The sequence below is a fragment of the Aotus nancymaae genome, unplaced genomic scaffold (genome assembly GCF_030222135.1).
Source record: "Aotus nancymaae isolate 86718 unplaced genomic scaffold, 86718_ANA_hifiasm-v0.15.2.pri h1tg000036l, whole genome shotgun sequence".
Taxonomy (NCBI): Eukaryota; Metazoa; Chordata; class Mammalia; order Primates; family Aotidae; genus Aotus; species Aotus nancymaae.
Genome location: NW_026988450.1, coordinates 71,365,001 through 71,384,411, shown reverse-complemented (window position 1 = coordinate 71,384,411; position 19,411 = coordinate 71,365,001). Strand labels below are relative to the sequence as shown.

At 47.8% G+C, this 19,411-nt stretch overlaps 1 protein-coding gene across 6 annotated transcripts in view; it reads right to left on the bottom strand.

The window, feature by feature from the left end:
• The window catches only part of ZHX2 (zinc fingers and homeoboxes 2), a 247,719-nt gene that overhangs the window by 76,421 nt on the left and 151,887 nt on the right, over nucleotides 1-19,411 (bottom strand). For all 6 annotated transcript variants that reach the window (XM_064384556.1, XM_012451583.2, XM_012451584.3 and 3 more), the window contains one exon: nucleotides 1,140-3,876. In XM_064384556.1, the coding sequence (XP_064240626.1) occupies nucleotides 1,144-3,657 (2,514 nt within the window). In that variant the 5' untranslated portion in view covers nucleotides 3,658-3,876 and the 3' untranslated portion in view covers nucleotides 1,140-1,143. The remainder of the gene's footprint in view (nucleotides 1-1,139; nucleotides 3,877-19,411) is intronic.

Below are 19,411 nucleotides of genomic sequence, written 5' to 3'. Positions count from 1 at the left end.
GCCTCGATTTGCACTGACCTCTTAAGAAGCCGAACACCAAGGGCTTCAGTGGCGTGTCCCATTATGGGGATGACACGGCCATTAGTAACCATGGAAACCGCCCTTCCCCCCCAGCTTGTGTGGCTCTATAGGCCTAATTTACACCCGGCTCTTCCAGATTTGAAGGGGTTATGGGGACCCAAGCACAGTGGCACCGTCCTTTAGCCCTGCCAAGGCAAATATCAAGCACTTTCAAAGCCTTTTCAGATGAAAATAAATAACCTCAAGTCTTTGATTCAGTAAACATGGACACATATTCTTAAAAAATCCAATAAGAAAAGGAAAAATAAGAGAAAAAGAAACAACCTCTTCATGTTTGTTTGTTTTTTTACAGCAACAAACGCAAAACACATAGAGGGAGGATGTGTTTTCTAACAGTCACATCTAAACTTCAGAATGGCCAGGCCTGAAGGCTGGCACCCAAAAAGGCCACAGCCAGCGGTGGTCACTCCTGGGCACAGCCTTACAAATGAGGACATAGGTTCCATCAGCCCCCATTTTTCTTTTTTTTTCAAAGAACCTTTACGAATAACTCATCAGCTGGGCTCAGTGGCTCATGCCTGCGATCCCAGCACTTTGGGAGGCAGAGGCAAAGGCATTACTTGAGTCCAGGAGTTTGAGACCAGCCTGGGCAACAGAGTAAGACCCCATCTTTACCAAAAAATTAAAATATTAGCTGGGTGTGGTGGCAGGTGCCTGAAGTCCCAGCTACTTGAGAAGCTGAGGTGGGAGGATCGCTTGAGCCTGCAATGACCCGTGATCGAGTCACTGCATTGCAGCCCGGGTGGCAGAGCAAGACTCTGTCACTAAAAGCAAAAGAAAACAAAACACAAAACCAAACGCTTCCACTACAAGAACAAGCATGTGAGGTAATGCATAGGTGAGTCAGCTTGACTGAGCCATCCCACTAGGTAAACACATTTCAAAACATCATGCTGTACATGATCAATATACACCATTCTTATTTGTTAATTACCAGAAAAAAAAAAGCCATCATCTGTGTCAACATCTCTGTACCCTACAGCCTCTATTAATTCTGGCAATGAAAAGAAAGCAAGCTGCATTCTCCTCTGCTGCCTTGGGTGAGCAGGTGGAATTACCTGTCTAGGCCTGGCTGGCCTCTGCAGGGACGCAGTCGGAGTCGGATTCGGCCAGTTCTGCCATGCCTTCTGCTGCAGCCTGACTCCAGCTATCTGATCTATCTGAGTTGGCATCCTCCTCCCCGACTGTCACCTCCACGTAATCCACAACGCTTGACTCCTCGTTCTCGTCGCTGCCCTGGCCGTCCCGGCTGCTGCCCTCTGACCGGTCTGAGGTGGCCTCTGAGGGCTTCGCTGGCAAACCGTCTTTTGCTGGCTCACTGCCTACTTTTACCCTGGGCACCAACTTCTCCAAGTCCTCTTCGCAGAGCTTTTTGGGGTCCTTGTAATATTGCGGAACCACATCACTCCCATTCTTTGGGCTCTCGGCGATGGGTTTCGTTGCTTTCCTTGCTACGGCATCATAGCCGTGATCATCAGCCACGGGCTGGTGCTGGTACTGCTCCATCCACTTCACGGTTCCCATTTTCAGCAAGCATCTGTTCTCCTTGAACCAACGCACAATCTCAGTCCGGACCAGGCCTGTCTTGGCCGCTAACTGGTCGTACTCCTGGGGAGTAGGCCACTGGGTTCTTGCAAATGTGCTCCTCAGGAGATGAACCTGTTCTTGATTCTTTGTAATTGCTGGCAAAGGGCTGGGCAGAGAACTGGTTAACTGGGCACCAGAGAGCTGGTCAAGTCGAGGCAGGGCACCGTTGGGGGCACCCACGTCTTGGCCTTTTTTGCCAGACCCCATGGAATCCAAGACAGCTTGTTCCATGCTGTCTCGAAGCTTCCGCCTCTCAGAGAACCAGGAGTCAATCTCCCTCCTGCTCAGCTTGGTCTCCACTCTTAGCCGATCCAGTTCTGCTTGGGTAGGAAAAGAACTTTTCAAAAAGCTGTCTTCCAAGATTTTAACCTGACCCTGTGTTTTCTCTTTGAATTTCTGGGGGGCAAAGTCTGGGTACGGATGGTACGTGCGACCGTGTCGGGAGGCTGCGATGGCCAACTGGTCTTTGGCAAGGGATTCGCTGGTGATGTGGACAATGCCCCTTTGACACCGATACCGGTGGTCACTGAACCACTTCTTGATCTCGCTTCTGGCAAGGCCGGTCACCTCGATGAGCCGGTAAACCTCAGCATCATCAGGGAACTGGCTCTGGAGAAAGCTGGCCTTGAGATGAGCTATCTGCTCCTTTGTCTTCTTGCGGTCACTGGCTGGGGTGAGCGAGGGGTTGGCCACCTTGGGTGGGGGCTCTGGCACCTGAGTGACGTGTGGACGCTTGGGCTCCGGGGCAGCTTGGGGAGTCACCAAGGGTCTTTTCTGGCCGTGGTTGGTGACTCCTGCCACGGCAAGCGTGATGGGGGAGCAAGAGACGGTTGTTGACCCGCTGGTCACCTGAGTCAGCACCAGGCTAGTCTGGCCGAGGATCTGGCAAGGTAGAGCCGTCTGGAGGATGGGCTGCGTTACCTTTGTGGGGGCCAACTGGGCGGGCAGCACAGTGATGGTCGGGGGTACTGACTGGATGGTGCCATTGAACATCTTCTTCCGGGCCTCCTCCACCTCTTCTGGGGACCAGCTGATGCCGTGCTTTAAGCGCTGGGTGGCAAACCAGATTCTGATGTGCTCCTCTGGGTGTTTGGAGGCAGCTGTCAGCCAGGACAACTCCGCTTGGGTGGGGTAAGGAAACTTGTTGAAGGAGTTGATCATTGTGGCATTTGTATCCAGGGCAGAGTTGTATTTGGTAGTATTTAGTGGGACGGGGACCTTGGGCACAAGGTTGATATTTGGTGGCAGCTGTACAGAAGGCATGACGTGTCCTAATGTGTCTTGGAGGAGCTCCACGCTTCCGAGTCTCGAGAGGATCTCAGCTGTGTCTGTCACCAGGCGGGCAGTCCCTTCCACATGGTTCTCAGGGGTCATCTCCTCGGGCTTCTTGGGCGCCTTCTTGGCATCCACTTTCGGTTTCCCGGGCTTCATGATGGGGGTTTTACTCACCGAGATCCCAGGATCACCGTCACCAGTTCCAGGGCCGCTGGTGGTGATGGACACGACATGGTTGGTGGCTTCAATGGACTGTTCCAAGACAGTCTGATTATTGCGTTTAATTAACTTCAGCTTGAAGTTGGCCTCCCCAGGATGGAACTTGGAGTTGTGGTCAGACAGGGAGTCGTACTTTTTGGTTGTGAAGTTACATTCTGCACACACGTAGAGGGGGTTGAGAATCACGTTTGGATGCTGCATGTCGACGTGCTCTGTGAACTCGTTCAGGTTTTGTGTGGAGTAGGGGCAGTATTTGCACTCGTAACCACCTTGGAGTTTTTTGGACTGGCTTTCCCCTGTAGATTTCACCTCTATCACTTCATTTTCTTTGGAAGAGTTTTCAAGTTCTGCTGCCCAACTGTCCTTGGCCACGTCAGGCTGTGGTGTGCTGATTCCTTTTTCTTTGGCCCTGTCTACCTCCTCGGGCACATCTTGTTCTACTACTTGTGATGTCCGAACCATGCATGGAGTTGTAGATTTCCGTTTGCTAGCCATGCTGCTTGTCTGGGTGCAATGGCTTATTTTTGGAGGGTAGTGGAGAGGGGGCAGTGAGATTCTTGGAACGAGTAAGATGAAAGGCTTTTGGCTTTATTCCCCCTCAAATGGCTTTGGCTTTCCTTGTATGCTGAAGTCTACTGTTTGAGTTTTCAGAATGATTTCAGCACAGAAAATTGCAATGGCACCAAACACTAAACATACCAGGAAACATCGTATCTGTGGACAAGAACAAAGACAGGGTCAGTGTCTCTTTACAATGCAAAAGGAACTGGCACTTCTTTATGAGTGGCTCCCATGACCCATCCCAACCGACACCCAAATTGAACACCTATGTATGCCCAGATGGCGTGAAAGTATTTACAAACATGAAATGTCACATTCTTCTTCTCTTCCTTTGTTTGGGAAGGAGGTGAAAACAGGGCCAACCCAAGCAAACATGGGTGAGGGTCACCATTTCATGTTTAGAGACAAAGGAATACAGGAGAGGTAGACAGGTACTAAAATCTTCTGAAGCGGTGACAGGGAATGTCGCAGACGGTGGCCCTGTAAGCCGCTTTTATATATGGTACCTCGGAAACAAGACAATTCCCCGAGGCTGGCAAGTGAAATTTATTCAGGCGCTAGGAAACAGATATGAACATTTTATGCATCATAAAAGCAAAATCATGAAGAAAATCCAGAAAATGCAGAAAAGCATTAAAAAAGCAATCGCCCTCCGCCAATATTGTAGTTTTATAGTTCAGTTCACTTGAACAGTTTCCTGTTTCCACAGTGAGCAAAATAATGATTTTAAAAATCATTATTTCATCACATGATGAAATCATCACGTGTGGTATATCCTTACAATGCATGTTATTACATTGTAGGAGTATACCACACATGATGTGTTCAGACACTGGACTTTAAAAAAATTTTTCTACTTTAGGTTCTGGGATACGTGTGCAGAACGTGCAGGTTTGTTACATAGGTATACACGTGCCATGGTGGTTTGCGGCACCCATCAACCCGTCATCTAGGTTTTAAGCCCCGCATGCATTAGGTATTTGTCCTAACACTCTCCCTCGACTTGCCCCCCGTCCCCCGACAGGCCCCAGTGTGCGTTGCTCTCCTCCCTGTGTCCACGTGTTCTCACTGTTCAACTCCTACTTATGAGTGAGAACATGCAGTGTTTGGTTTTCTGTTCCTGTGTGAGTTTGCTAAGAATGATGGCTTCCAGCTTCATCCACGTCCCTGCAAAGGACATGAACTCATCCTTTTTTTATAGCCATTGGACTTTTGTTGGACATTTATTTCCAGTTCTTGGCTCTTACCAACAAAACTGCAGTGAATATCCTTAATCCTTATTTCTGATAACTACCTTTGGATGGATGCCTAGAAGTGGTTCTCTTGACCCATATGGCAGAGTTTTGGCCTCAACTGGCCTTTCCTTGGTAGTGTAGGAGAGGGCTTGACTCACAATCCAGCCTATGTAAAATGCTAATGTTAAAAAGCCTTGCTGATCAGATAGGGAAAGACAGTTTTCTGGATTTTTGTTTGTTTCTGAGACAGGGTCTGGCTCTGTCACCTAGGCTGGAATGCAGTGGCACAATTCTAGCTCACAGCAAACTCCATCTCCTCCACCTCCAGCAATCCTCCTGCCTCAGCCTCCCAAGTAGCTGGAACTACAGGCACACACCACCATGTCCAGCTAATCATTTTATTTTTATTTTTAGTAGAGACGGGCTTTTGCCATGTTGTCCAGGCTGGTCTCCAACACCTGGGCTCAAGCTATCCACCTGCCTCTGCCTCCCAAAGTACTGGGATTATAGGCGTGAGCCTTGCCTGGCCAAGAAAACTGTTTTAATATGCTTTTATGCTTTTCTTGATTGACAATAAGGTTGAACTGTTTTCAAAGATTTGTTCACTATTTATATTCTTTTGTGAATTGTCTGCGTATGTCATTTTTATATTTTGGTGTTTAGTGGTTTTTATCACAAATTTGCAAGAATTCTCTTTACATAAATAATACTAATGCTTTACTATGTTTATTGCAAAACTTTTTCCAGTCTATAATTTACCTTTTTTTTTTTTTTTTTTGAGACAGAGTTTCACTCTCGTTGCCCAGACTGGAGTGCAATGGCGCAATCTCAGCTCACCGCAATCTCTGCCTCCCAGGTTCAAGGAATTCTCCTGCCTCAGTCTCCCAAGTAGCTGGGATTACAGGCATGTGCCAGCATGCTCAGCTAATTTTATATTTTTAGTAGAGACAGGGTTTCTCCATGTTGGTCAGGCTGGTCTCCAACTCACGACCTCAGGTGATTTGCCTGCCTTGGCCTCCCAAAGTGCTGGTATTACAAATATGAGCCACTGCGCCTGGCCCTATCATTTACCTTTTAGTTGTGCATATTATGTATATTTTTAATGTTCAACATATTGAAATTTTAATTTTTAGCTAATAAATTTACCTGTTTCTCTTGTAGCTTGTTTTATTGTGATTTTACATTTAGAAAGTGATTCCCTGTCTTGATAGCTGAAATATATTAATCTACATTTTCTTAAAACTGTTTTAACTATTTTTTTTTGTATTTAACTCATCTGGTATTAAATTTATCTTGGGTTAAGCTGTAAGACACAATTCTAACCATTTTTCCTGAGAGTTACCAACCATCTCAGCAGCATGTATTATTATTGCCTTTCTAACTAATTTTTGAGAAACCTCCTTTATCATACACAAACTTTATATCCACTAGGGTTGGTTTTGGGTTATCTAATCTGTGTATTGATCTAGTTATTGAGTACTGCACTTAAACCTTGCTTCTAAAAGCATTTTTGTATGTTTTGAGTACATTTTTATAACTAGTAGAATTCCTCCTCATTACTCTTTTTGCAAAACAGCTCTTGGTCATTTTGATAATCTAGTCTCATGAGTCAGTATCACCTGCGAAATAAAATTCGATTAGAATTTTGATTGGAACTGCATTAAACAAATGATGATTTGGAAGCACAGGAACAATTTGCTTATTAGGTTAACAGAACCCAGAACCCAGGCTGGAGAGCTGTTGGGCTAAAGGAGGCAGGACACATGTTTTGAAGCAAAGATCTCCGACCTCCAGGAAAGGAAGGAAAGGGAAGGGAACGCAGGAGATGGCATATCATCTCTGGCTCCTCCCATGGGCCTGGGTTTGAATCCCACTGAAGAGAGGGCATAAAGGTGATTTTCACAAACAATTCTGAAAGCCTGGGTTCACGTCCACCTGCTTAGGGGCTCAGGTGATGCACTTGGGCAGGGCTGGGGAGAGCGGCACTCCCTCCTTGTGAACCCAGAAACTGGCCCCTCTAAGATGAAAGCACTGGCACTTGTAGGCTGGTCAAATTTATCAGCAGTGGCGTGCGGGCCCCTCAGGCGGCGGTGAGGAGAGAACAGGGGCAAACCACAGAAGAGGGCAGCCGTTTCTTTTTATTGACCACACCCAAACTGCCACCTCCAGCCTCTGTCTGCCGTGATCTTCGGCCTCTTCATCTCACCTCTCAAATACTTGCCACGCCTTCAGAGTTCATCTCCAGCAACGGCACCACCAAGACCTGGCAAGCTCCAGCCGCTGCTCCCTCTCCCGCTGCTCTTCACGCTCTAGTGGCTCTGTCAGGACCTCACCCGGTCACAGCACCTCTTCCAGAACATCCTACCCCGAGAGCAGCTGGGTTTTCACGTCTCCATTGAAAAGTCACTCTCTCACAGAGAGGCTTTTGCTGACAGCTGCCCCTCTGTAAACCAATGCCTCCCCAGCACTCTCATTTCCTCACCCCGCGTGGCTTTCTTCACAGCACTTGTCAACAGCTGACATCATACCTCAGTGTTTTGTGGTTAAAGGAGGAGCAGGTGTCTATCTACTTGTTTATCGTGTGTATCTCCCTCCAGAACCAAGCTGCCCAATATGGTAGCCACTAGCCACATATGGCCTTTGAGTTTAATTAAAATGAAATAAGATTAAAAATTTAGTACACAGTCATACTAGCCACATCCCCAGTGTTCAAGAAGCAAATGTAGTTGGTGGCTGTTGTCTGACACAGTGAAGGACATTTGTATCACTGTGCATAGTCCTACTGGACAGCACCGTTCAAGAGCAGAAACTTCATAAAGGCAGAAAGGGTTTTATTTATTTATTTATTTTGAGATGAAGTCTTGTTCTATTGCCCGTGCTGGAGTGCAGTGGTGTGATCTTGGCTTACTGCTACCTCCGCCTCCCGGATTCAAGCAATTCTCCTGCCTCAGCCTCCCAAGTAGCTGGGACTTAGGCACAAGCCACCATGCCTAATTTTTTTTTTTCCTTTTGCAAAGACAGCGTTTCACCCTTTTGCTCAGGCTGGTCTTGAACTCCTGGGCTCAAGCGATACATTTGCCTCCGCCTCCCAAAGTGCTAGGAATACAGATGTGAGCCACTGTACCCGGCATTACAAATTAAATTAACTGCAGGGAGGCTATTGCTTGGGAACTGCAGCTCAGTGATGAGGTATGCTAAAATCTGTGAATGCTCAGTAGTGTGTGTATGTGCACACATGTGAATATGTATGTTGGGGTCACATGAGTGCAGGAACTCTGTAAGGGGAAGGAGATGCTACAGTTCTGTGGGGAGTGCTATTGACACAGCAGAATGTGGTTACACAGCTATGAACATCTGGCCAAAGGGCTTGGGACATTTGAGTTAAATTTTTCAAAAGAAAGAGGGAAAGAGACTTTCCTCCTACAGAGAAAAAGACATCAGGCAGGAGTAGACCCAGAGGAGGAAAGACCTTTCTTACAGAAACTCCACATAACCCACGGTACTTAAATCTGTTGACAAGTGAGCCCCCAAAATGAGGTGAATTGTGGTAAAACGTCTTGGAAACTTCTCAGTGTTCCAGAAACTGTGGTTGAAAATAAAAGCATCGTCTAAAACTCATTCAGCAACCAGGAATCCAAACCAAAGCAGTTGAAAAAGAAGAAAAGAGGGAGGAAGAAAAGAGAGAAGGAGCGCTGAGAAAACACAGAGCCTTTTGAGAACCTATTTCTTAGGGTTCTGTTGGTGGAGCTGCAAGAAATACGGACTTTGGAGGGATGATCCTGGCACCAGAGACTGGGCGTCTGAAGGACAGTAGGATGCTGGCATCTGTCATTTTGAAAGCCTGCAAGGCATCAGCAAGGTGAGGACCAGCACCATGAGGCCTTGCTGGAATGAAAGGCTAAAGTGTTTTGAGCAAAGTCTTCAGGTATGATATGCCTGGGTTAAATTTGGCAAAAATGAAAAATAAGTGAATGAATGAATACATAAAATGTATGTTAAGAATAAACTCTAGGCTGGGCGCAGTGGCTCACTAATCTCAGCACTTTGGGAGGCTGAGGCGGGCGGATCATGAGGTCAGGAGATCGAGACCATCTTGGTCAACATGGCGACAACTCGTCTCTACTAAAAATACAAAAATTAGCTGGGTGTTGTGGCGTGTGCCTGTAATCCCAGCTACTCGGGAAGCTGAGGGACGAGAATCGCTTGAACCTAGGAGGTGGAGGTTGCAGTGAGCCGAGGTCACACCATTGCACTCCAGCCTGGGTGACAGAGCAAGACTGTCTCAAAAAATAAATAAATAAATAAATAAATAAAAGGAATAAACTCTAACACCGTCCCTTCCATAGTGAGTGGCGCTTGTCCCAGCAGACCTGCTGCAAGTCGTGGTTCTTGTCCTGGGCCAGCGTCTCAGCAGGTCTCAACCGGGCACAGTCACATCTTGTGCCAACCTGAAAACACTTAAAGGGAGCAGGGAGTTCTCCCTTGGGCTGTGTCACCCAGGGCCCAGCGGTGGGGAGACTCCAGCCAGTCATCACACCATCCCCTGTCTAAGGAGATCAGGTACATTCAGGGTGGCATGGCTATAGACAGACCATCCTTATATGGAGCAAGAAATATCCCTGCACTCAGGACGTTGCTCAGAACGGAGCACACTTGTTTAAGATTCTGGTTCCCAAGAGAGGGGAGGAGAGGTAAGACAGCTATTCCCTGTGTTGCCCCTCTCCATCTGAAGTCCTGCTCCTCATGAGATAACTAGGAGTGTGACAAGCACATGTTACATGGAAAGGAACCCGGAGCTCCAAATATGCTCTTGCTGCCTTTACATGTTTTTGACCTTGACTCGGTTTCCCTTTTATCCATTGCAGTGGTTGCTAAGCACCTCAAAGAGACCCTAACCATAATGACACCATGACAATGTCTTGGAATGAATTGCCTTGGAATACATACCTTGTTTTTTTTTTTTTTTTTTTTTTTTTTTTTTGCAGAGACAGAGACGGGGTTTATATAAAAGAGGAATGATCAGTCTACATAGACAATGACAAAGAGGCCATTTCTGGTGTCTCTGCAAGGCTCTCCCCTTCGCCACAAGGTGCTTCTTCCATCTTTACCCTCCCTGTGGCGAGTGGAATGCAATTCAATTAGACCCTTGCTTACTGAGTATGAGCATGAGCCAGAACCCTGTGGCTTGCTGGGGGCACAAAGATGAAGATGCCGCAGCTCTGTCCTCAAGGAGTTCGTAGCTGGTACATTAGTTCGCTAGGGCTGCCATGACAAAAGTACCACAGACTGGGTGGCTTTAGACAGCAGGAATTTATTCTCTCACAGTTATGGAGGCTGGAAGTCTGATATCGAGGTGCCAGCAGGGTTGGGTTCTTTCGGCGCCTCTCTCCTTGGCTTGGAGATGACTGTCTTCCTCCTGTGTCTATCTGAGGTCTTCCCTCTGTGGGAGTCTGTTTCCTAAGTTCTTCTTGTTATAATGACACCAGTTATACTGGATCAGGGCCCACCCTAATGACCTCATGTAACCTTAGAGTTAGCGTAATTAATTACCTTTATTATCCTATTTACAAACATAGTCACATTCGGAGGCATGGGGGGTTAAGACCTGAACATATGGATTTCAGGGGAGCATAATTCATCCTACAACGGTTGGGCAGGGCACCCTCCGATGGCACAGAAAGTGATTGGTTTGTGCCATCAACAAGCACTGATAGAGCACCTAGTGGTGCCAGACGCTGAGGATACAGCGGTGGATGGATAGAAATTGTGGCTCACGCAGAGCTCACCATGGAGGAGAGTAAGACAGGGAATGCATTAAAGGTGTAGAGGGGGAACCTCAGGCTTTAAGCAGGGTGGTCAGGGACTTCCACCTTGAGAAGGTCACAGTGGAGCATGTGGATGTTGCAAATACAAGAAGGAAAAAGAGTTTATGAAACAGAGAGGAGGCTGTACTTAACTTTGTAGGGCAGGGTTGGGGAAGGGTACATAAAAGCTTTCCAGGGGAGGTAACTTTCCTCTTCTTAGAAATAAAATGGTAATAGCTACAATTAATACAAATTCTGCATGTTTTCTTGGCGAGTTTTCACAACTCTGCAAAGCAGTTGTGACTACCCTCAATCTGCAGATGAAAGAATCAGGACCAGAGAGGGTAAGTGTCTCACCTAAGGTCACACAGCTAGTTCATTGCAGAGCTTGGATTTGACCAAAGTCTGTCCAGACCCTGTGCTCTTGGTACACCACCACACGGCCTCTCCTGGATAAGCAGGGCTTCAAAGCGGGAGAAGAATTCTGGGAGGTAGAGGAACGTGAGAGTGACTCCTATCAGAGGAACCTAGTCTTCCCAGGCAGAGCAGACAGCAGGAGCAAGACAGAAAGCAAGAAAACATCTGAGGACTGACAAGGACTGAGGTTAGGGGGCAGGAGTGTGACAGAGGCAGGCAGGAGGCTGAATAACTTAGGCTGGGGCTAGGGTGAAGAGTCCGGCAAGCCACACCAGAGAGTTGGGATATTGGCCTGCAGGCAAGGGAGGGTCAAAGCTTTTTGGGCAGGGACCTGGAAACAGAGGGGTCTCGGATTCAAGGCTGTGGGCTAAGGCTGGTAGGAAGAGAGGTACATCAATGAAAAACGAACCCTCAAACCAGGCAGCTGAACAACAATCTCAGCAAACCCCAAATTAAATGGTCAAGGCCCAGGCTGCTGAGAGATATCCTTCCCTCCCACCTCCAAGTTTCTCCTTTAAGTAGATGCTGGGAGCTCTTCATTTTTCATCTGGAACTTTCTCCCATTTGGTTTGGCCTTTCTTCCTCACCACGGAATGGCTGGACAACTGGGGTTTGAATGAGACAACTCTGATTCTCCCTTAATCAATTCCCCAACAGTAATGACAGCCAACATTCACTGAAGCCTTAGTATATGCCAAATGCTAAGTTTCACTTCTCAGAAACCCTAGGTGGACACTAGAGAGGCTTAGAAAGGTTAAGGAGCTTGGTCAAGGTCACACAAGCTCCAGGTCCAGCCTGGAGCAGTAAAACTGGGATATAAACTTTATGTGTAGACCTAGGGATTGTGTTAAAATACAGATGCTGACTCACTGTGTCTGGCGTAGGGCCCATGACTGTACTTTTTTTTTTTTTTTTTTTAAAGACAGAGTTTCATTCTTTTGCCCAGGCTGGATGGAGTACAGTGGTGCATCCTCGGCTCACTGTAACCTTTGCACCCTGGATTCAAGTGATTCTCCTGCCTCAGCCTCCTGAGTAGCTGGGATTACAGGTGTGTGCCACCATGCCCAGCTAATTTTTGTATTTTCAGGAGAGATGGGGTTTCACCGTGTTGGCCAGGCTGGTCTTGAACTCCTGACCTCAGGTGATCCACCTACCTTGGCCTCCCAAAGTGCTGGGATTACAGGTGTGAGCCATGGTGCTTGTCCATGATTTTGCATTTCTTTTTCCTACTTTTTTTTTTCTGGGATGGAGTCTCGCTCTGTTGCCCAGGCTGGAGTACAGTGGCACAGTCTTGGCTCACTGCAACCTCCACCTCCCAGGTTCAAGCGATTCTCCTGCCTCAGTTGCCCGAGTAGGTGGGATTACAGGCACGCGCCACCACGCCCAGCTAATTTTTATAGTTTTTTAGTAGAAATGGGGTTTCACCATGTTGGTCAGGCTGGTCTTGAATACCTGACCTCGTGATCCACTCGCCTCAGCCTCCCAAAGTGCTGGGATTACAGGCGTGAGCCACAGCACTCGGCCATGACTGTGCATTTCTAACAGGCTCCTAGGTGAGGATGCTACTACGCAGGTGCAGCAAGCTTTAAGGTACAGGGCTCTGTAAGGCTCCCCAAGAAGCACCCTCCTCTACCCCTGGCATCCTTTGTTCTTTCTCCTTCCCACTGTCATTTCCAGAGACAGGCAGTGGCATTTCCTGACCTTTCCCTCCAAGTGGCTTGAAGCCCCTGGGAGAAGGTAAAAGTGGATCAAACTGCCAGACCAGCCCCTGGAAAATTCTCAAGGTGGCTGGCTCAGTCTGGCTGTCAGGATGCTACCTGGCTCTGCTCTTGACCTCCCTGGGGAGGTATCGGGGGGGAGGTGAGGAGTCAGACTGCAGAGGCCTCCAGCAGCGGTGGATCTCTAGCCCTTGGGGGATCACAGGCCAGAGGGAGCTGCAGAGCCTGGATTCCAAGGGTCTACCCAAAGGGTGGCCGTGCTCTGAGCCCAGGGAGCGCTCAAGAGCTGCTCGCTCTCAGGGAATCACACCTCTGGGCTTTGACAGGGATGCCTCCTCTCATCGCAGAGCTTTTCACTGGGGCTGTCAGAAGAAATAACAGGGCTGTCTGAGAGCTTTCAAAGGAAGCATCTTGTCAAGACATCAAAACCAAAAAGGATGCTTTTAGCTTTGTGGGGTCTTCTGACAGGGCCGTTAACAGATTCTGCCTCGGTTCATCAAGGGTAGATCTTTTTTGAGGGGGTAGGGGCAGGAATTGCTCCTTTGTGTTTTAAAATCACAACATGTCACCCCCCAGAAGGCATTCTGCTGGATAGATATGTAGTGGCAAGGGAGGTGGGTGGGGGCAGGGCGGGAGGAATTAGATGCTACAAAGCAGAGGGCCTGGGCTTTGCTCTGAGCGCCAGCAACCCAGCAATATTCTCATCCGTCCTGGCCTCAGTTTTTCTCATCTGTTAAACAGAATTGCTTTTGAAAGGTCACTGGTGACCTAGAGTTAATTCCTGAGTTTTCTGATTTTTTTCCCCATTCTACTTTAAATCCAAATTTGAATTTTGGGGTTGAATACCACCCTGAACACGCCCGATCTCGTCTGAATTTTGGGGTTGGGCCCATACTGTGGCTCCAAAACCATAAGACATCACCTGGAATTCTTTGTAAAAACACCAGTTCCCAAATCTCAGTCCAGAGTTACTATACCCAAGCCTCCAGGTGCAGAGCCTGGGAATCTGTATTTTTAATCAGAAGTCACGCAACTGCTGTGCAGCCTTGTTTGCCACCTTTGGAATTAAGAGATCACTTGGCTTCCTCTAATTCGGAACTGGTTGTGCTGAAACACTGTCCCATGAAGACACAGAGATGTTCATAGCTGCATTTCTTTTTTTCTGCAACTAAAATTACAAACAGCCAAAGCTCCCTGGCGTGCCAGGGAGGAGAATACCGTATTAATACTCCCAAAGGGAATGACAGACAGTTTGGAGGACGAAGTAGAAATGGGGGAAGAATCGTACAAAACTACAATCCTGGAAAAGAAAACAGAATGCTGCTCGCTTGATAACACGGCATAAAACGTCTTTATAAATAAGATCCACAGAAACGGAGTTGGTGATTTGGGAAAGTTGAGATGTGAGAAGCGACTTCCCGTTACCTGTGTTTGTGTTTTAACTTTTTGTATCGCTTAGTTGCTCAAACTGACACATTTCTAAAAAGAAAAGAAGAGGTTTGTTGATCAAGGAAACTTGATAGTACTAAAATGTTGTTTACATGCATAATCTTTTACAATTTTATTCTGTTTAGAGATAGGGTCTCATACTGTCACCCAGGTTGGAGTGGAGTGGCATGATCATGGCTCACTGCAACCTCAAACTCCTGGGTTCAAGTGATCCTCCCACCTCAGCCTCCTGAGTAGCTGGGACTACAGGCACATGCCACCATGCCCAGCTAATTAAAACAATTTTTTTTTTTTTGTGGAGAGGAGGGTCTCATTATGTTACCCAACTTGGTTTTGAACTCCTGGGCTCAAGTGATCCTCCTGCCTCAGCTTCCTAAGGAGCTGGGATTACAGGTGGGAGCCACCACACCTGGCCTACATGCATAATCTCTATTATTCCCAGAACACCAACTGACAGCTGTGATCTCCATTTTACAGATGAGGAAACTAGGCTCAGAGAGGTTCATGGCTTGCTGAAGAGGGTAGAACCCAGATAATCCTGGCTCCATACCTGCTGCTCGATCTCTATGACACACAGTTGTTCATTGTTAACAATTCTACTTCCTGATACTGTGTCTATCAGGAAGTTAGATTTCTCACAAATTCCAAGTGGCCTTCCCCTTTGGGAGTGTTCAAAGGAGGAAGATTTTAATTGAATTGTGATGTCTTTTTCAACTTGCTTCTCTGAGAAGCTCTTGTTAGGAAGAAAGCTGGCATGATGCTTTCTAACCAAAAAAGCTTCATGAATGGCCAATGGAAATTTGAAGTGAGGTCTGCGGTTGCTTCACACCGCCTGCTGTGTGAACATCGCCATGCATTTGGGTGACACAGGGCTCTGAGAGGAGGCTGGGCGTCCTGCCAGTGGTGGGACAGGGTGGTGGCTTCAGACAGGGTAGTCAGTACCCAGGGGCAGAGGAAGCCACTTACTCCTAAGAAGGCAGACTGGGTCTGGACTTACATGAACCTGGAGCCCAGAATTCACTCATTTACTGCAAAACAATGAATTCCAAAGCTCAGACCCTTCTGACCCTTCAGTAGGTAAAGACTTGGCTCCAAGGGCCTTGTTCTCCATCAGTGCCCACCATTAGTGCCCACCAGGTCAGTGGAAGTGGGGCACAGGCCAAAGCCAGCACCCTAGTTTGAATCCTGGTTTCATCCCTTACTAGGAATCCACTTTTCTCTGGCCACAGCCTTGGTGCCCACCTCATAGCCCCCAAATCCACATACAAACCAGAAAACACCAAATGCTGTGTGTTAATTCACGATGGCCACCCTCAGTTCCTGCAGCTGTAAAATGGGGTGAATCTCCACCTGCAGACTGGCCTGAATGAGGACCTTTGACACTGATGTGTTCTGGATCTAATCAAAGGGTGACTTTGATGAGTAAGCTAGTGTTAGTGGTACGGGGACTGGGAAACTGATGTTCAGATGGACTGCTCCACACTTCCTCCCCATCAGACCCCGTTTTCCTCCACGGCGCCTCTCAGTGGCCAGCCTCTGTATCCTGTGCACTTCTGCTAGCCCTCTCACCTGGTCACGCTGCTCTGAGATGTTTCTCACTCATCTTTTGTTCCTACCTCTTGAATTTCCTGTGTAACTATTCCAATATGAATTTCCCAACTTTGCCTCTCTGTTTTAGTAGATTTTGCCATGGATCTTGCTGAGATTCAGCTCACCTCTTCCATCTCCGAGCATCTCTTTGCTTTCCAGCCAGTTAGAAGGGGGTAGTTGGTTTCCCTGTTAAAGGGCTAATCGCTCCACTGGGCCTCCAGCCCAGCACTCATGGGCTCTGTCAATTCCCATCTCCCTCCACTGGGTTCCCTTCCCTTGGGTTACAAACACCTCAGGTTGCCGTTTCCATAAAAAGGCAAACAAAGCAAAGCAAACATGAAAAGCAAGGCTGAATCTCTCGTGACAGCTCGATTCCACCACCATCCACATATCATTGTATCAGCTCCTTCATCCTATGGCAGAGGTGAAGAGGTCTGGTTCCTGAGTGGGAGATGTGCCTTCGAGGTCTGGTTCCATGCCATGGGTGAGAGACCCTGGACAAGTTCCACTAATCCTTTGAAGCCTCAGCCTTTCCTTTTGTAACATGGAGATGAAAATGGTAGCCACATCAAAGGGTGGCTGAGAGTATCCAGTGAGCTAATTAGAGTGTATTTGGTTCTGTGCCTGATCCTTGATGAGCTAGAGGGTACCTGTTGTTAAAATGATTTTACCGTCAAAGTTCTCAAAGGAAGTTTATGATTACATCTGCTCACCGCTTCTCTCACTGCAGGCATTGCCCCTCACCTCTGTGGATTCTGCCCTCCCACCTCTGTTGACAATTTTCTCTTAAGCTGACAAATATAACCCACATGACTGACTTTGCAGGGCAAATGGCCATCCTCAAAATACCTCTACATTCCTTCTTGATCTCAATCTCCTTCTCTGCTTCTTCTTAATTTTTTTTGAGACAGAGTCTTGCTCTGTTGCCCAGGTTGGAGTGCAGTGGTGCAATTTCAGCTCCCTGCAACCTCAGCCTCCTGGGCTCAAGCAATTCTCATGCCTGAGCCTCCTGAATAGCTGGGACTACAGGTGCACACCCCTATACCTGGCTAGTTTTTTGTATTTAGTAGAGACGGGGTTTCACCGTGTTGCTCAGGCTGGTGTTAAATTCCCGAACTTAGGCAATCCACCTGCCTCAGCCTCCCAAAGTGCTGGGATTACAGGTGTGAGTCACGGCGCCCGGCCTCTCAGCTTCCTCTGCTGTTTTCTGCTGTCAGTGGGTGCATTGCCACGCCCTTGGCTCTTCTCATCCCTCTCCTCTCCATCCTTCTTGGTGAACTCATCCATCCCAAAGATGTGAGCTCATCCCTGCAGATATCTAGCAAGCCAACCTTCCTAGCCCCGGCCCCTCTCTCCAGAGCCCCAGACTTTCCTTCACAGCTGCAGGCGGCTGGCAAGAAGACCGGAGGGACTAGATGGATTTATAACTGGACAGAGGCTGGGGTGGTCACTCTCCACTGAAAGCTGATTTTTTTTTTGAAGTAAAGTCAGAATGATTCATGAAAACCAAGAAACATAATGCATGAATAAAAAATAGATGATCCGCCCGGCGTGGTGGCTCATGCCTGTAATCCCAGCACTTTAGGAGGCCTAGGTGGGCGGATTGCTTGAGTCCAGGAGGAGGCCTGGCCAACATGGTAAAACCTTGTCTCTACTAAAATACAAAAATTAGCCGGGCATGGTGGTGGGCACCTGTAAGCCCAGCTACTCAGGAGGCTGAGGCAGGAGAGTCACTTGAGGCTGGGAGGTAGAGGTTGCAGTGAACCGAGATAGCTCCACAGCACTCTACCCCGGGTGACAGAATGAGACTGACCCCTCCGCCCCGCCCCAAATAAATAGATGATAGATGATACAATTCCACTTGGAGAACAAGGTCTACTCATTCATCCCCACCAGGAGAAGGGGAAGCTTGGCAGCAGCTGAGCTGGATGGCTTTTAGAGTCTTTCCAAGTGCATGCTGTGTGCATCTATAATCACCACTGAGGGAAGGAGTGGAGGGTCTCACATGGACCTCAGATTTAACAAATCTAGAATCAAGTTCATTACCTGCTTCCCAAACCCGATCTTTCTGTAATGTTCCTTATTCCCAACAAATGCACCAGCATCTACTCAGTCATTCAGGCTGGAAACCAGGATTCCACTGGCTCTTCCACTTCTTCCCCATCCTTAGTTTGCTGTGCCCCAGACCTTCCTGCCTCTGCTTTCATCAAGTCTGTGAAGTCTCCTGCTTCTTCATTCCTCTGCCCCAGGTGGAGTCCTCCTCGGCAGTTTCCTCCACAACCTCAGTGAGTGCTGCACTTGGCCTGACCCCTGGGCCTCCGGTTGGATGCAGGCATTGCTTGTCTAGTGCCCTTTCCCTCCTCCTCTGGCAATGACCATCAGTTTTTCTAGAGAAAGACCCCTACCCATGCCTGGCCCAGATGGAACCCCCAGCGCTGCACATGTGACTTGGTCCTGCCCAGAGAGAACATTGTTGCCTCCAGGAACAGTGAGTGATTAAGAAAAAGCCTGACCCAAGTGGAGCAGTCAGAACCAGTGGGATTCCATTCTGGGGCTTTTATTGGAGCCTTGGGAGAATGAATGTGCTCCTTTCTGGGGGAGTTGCTGAGGGCATTGAATATAAGCCAAGAAGCACCAGTGGGTATCTTGCCACTACAGTGGAGAACCTGCCTGAGTGCTGAGCTGAAGGCTGAGTTGAGAGATGCAGAGAACCCTTCCCGATTATGTCCCACTGAATCCCACTGTGTCCCAGTCCAACAGACTCATGGACTTTTCCACGATGTCAATTTGTTTAAACCAGTTTGATGGGGTTTTCTGTCACTTGTAACTGAAAACATCCTGACAGACACAGTTTCGGGCCAGCCTCCTCACTGCCACCATTCCTTTCTAAACGGCAATCTTCAGCCTTTTCCTGCCATGACAGCATGGTGGCTGGCATGCCTATTTGTAACATTCTGTCAGGGTTACCTGTCATCCTTGTTGTGTTGGCTCTAACTCCACACCATTCCCTCTCCCTTAAGAAAGAATCTCAGGACATAACTGGGATGACATTTTAATAGGAATAACCTTGAGTCCCTGCCAATCAAGAAAAGTAAGTCACTCACAGACTTCAAGACTTTATTTTTAGCAACAGATTGCTTGCTGCCCCATACCTCACAACTGATGCCACAACTGAACGTCATGTTTCTAAACACGAATCTGATCCGTCATCCCTGTCTTCAACACCTCCCTGCACGTACAGGGAGTGAGCTGTGAGAGGCACCTGTCGCCAGCAATCTGCATCTTACCACTCCGTTCCCTTCCTCAAACATTCCTGGTGTTTTAAAAGGGATATACAGCAGAAGATCTACTTTTCTTAAAATAGAAATATAAACATAGCTCAGGCATTCACTCATTCATTCATCCATTCATTCTTGAGTGTCTGCTATGTGCCAGACGCTGTTTTACATACTCAGGGAATAAGGCATAAGATTCC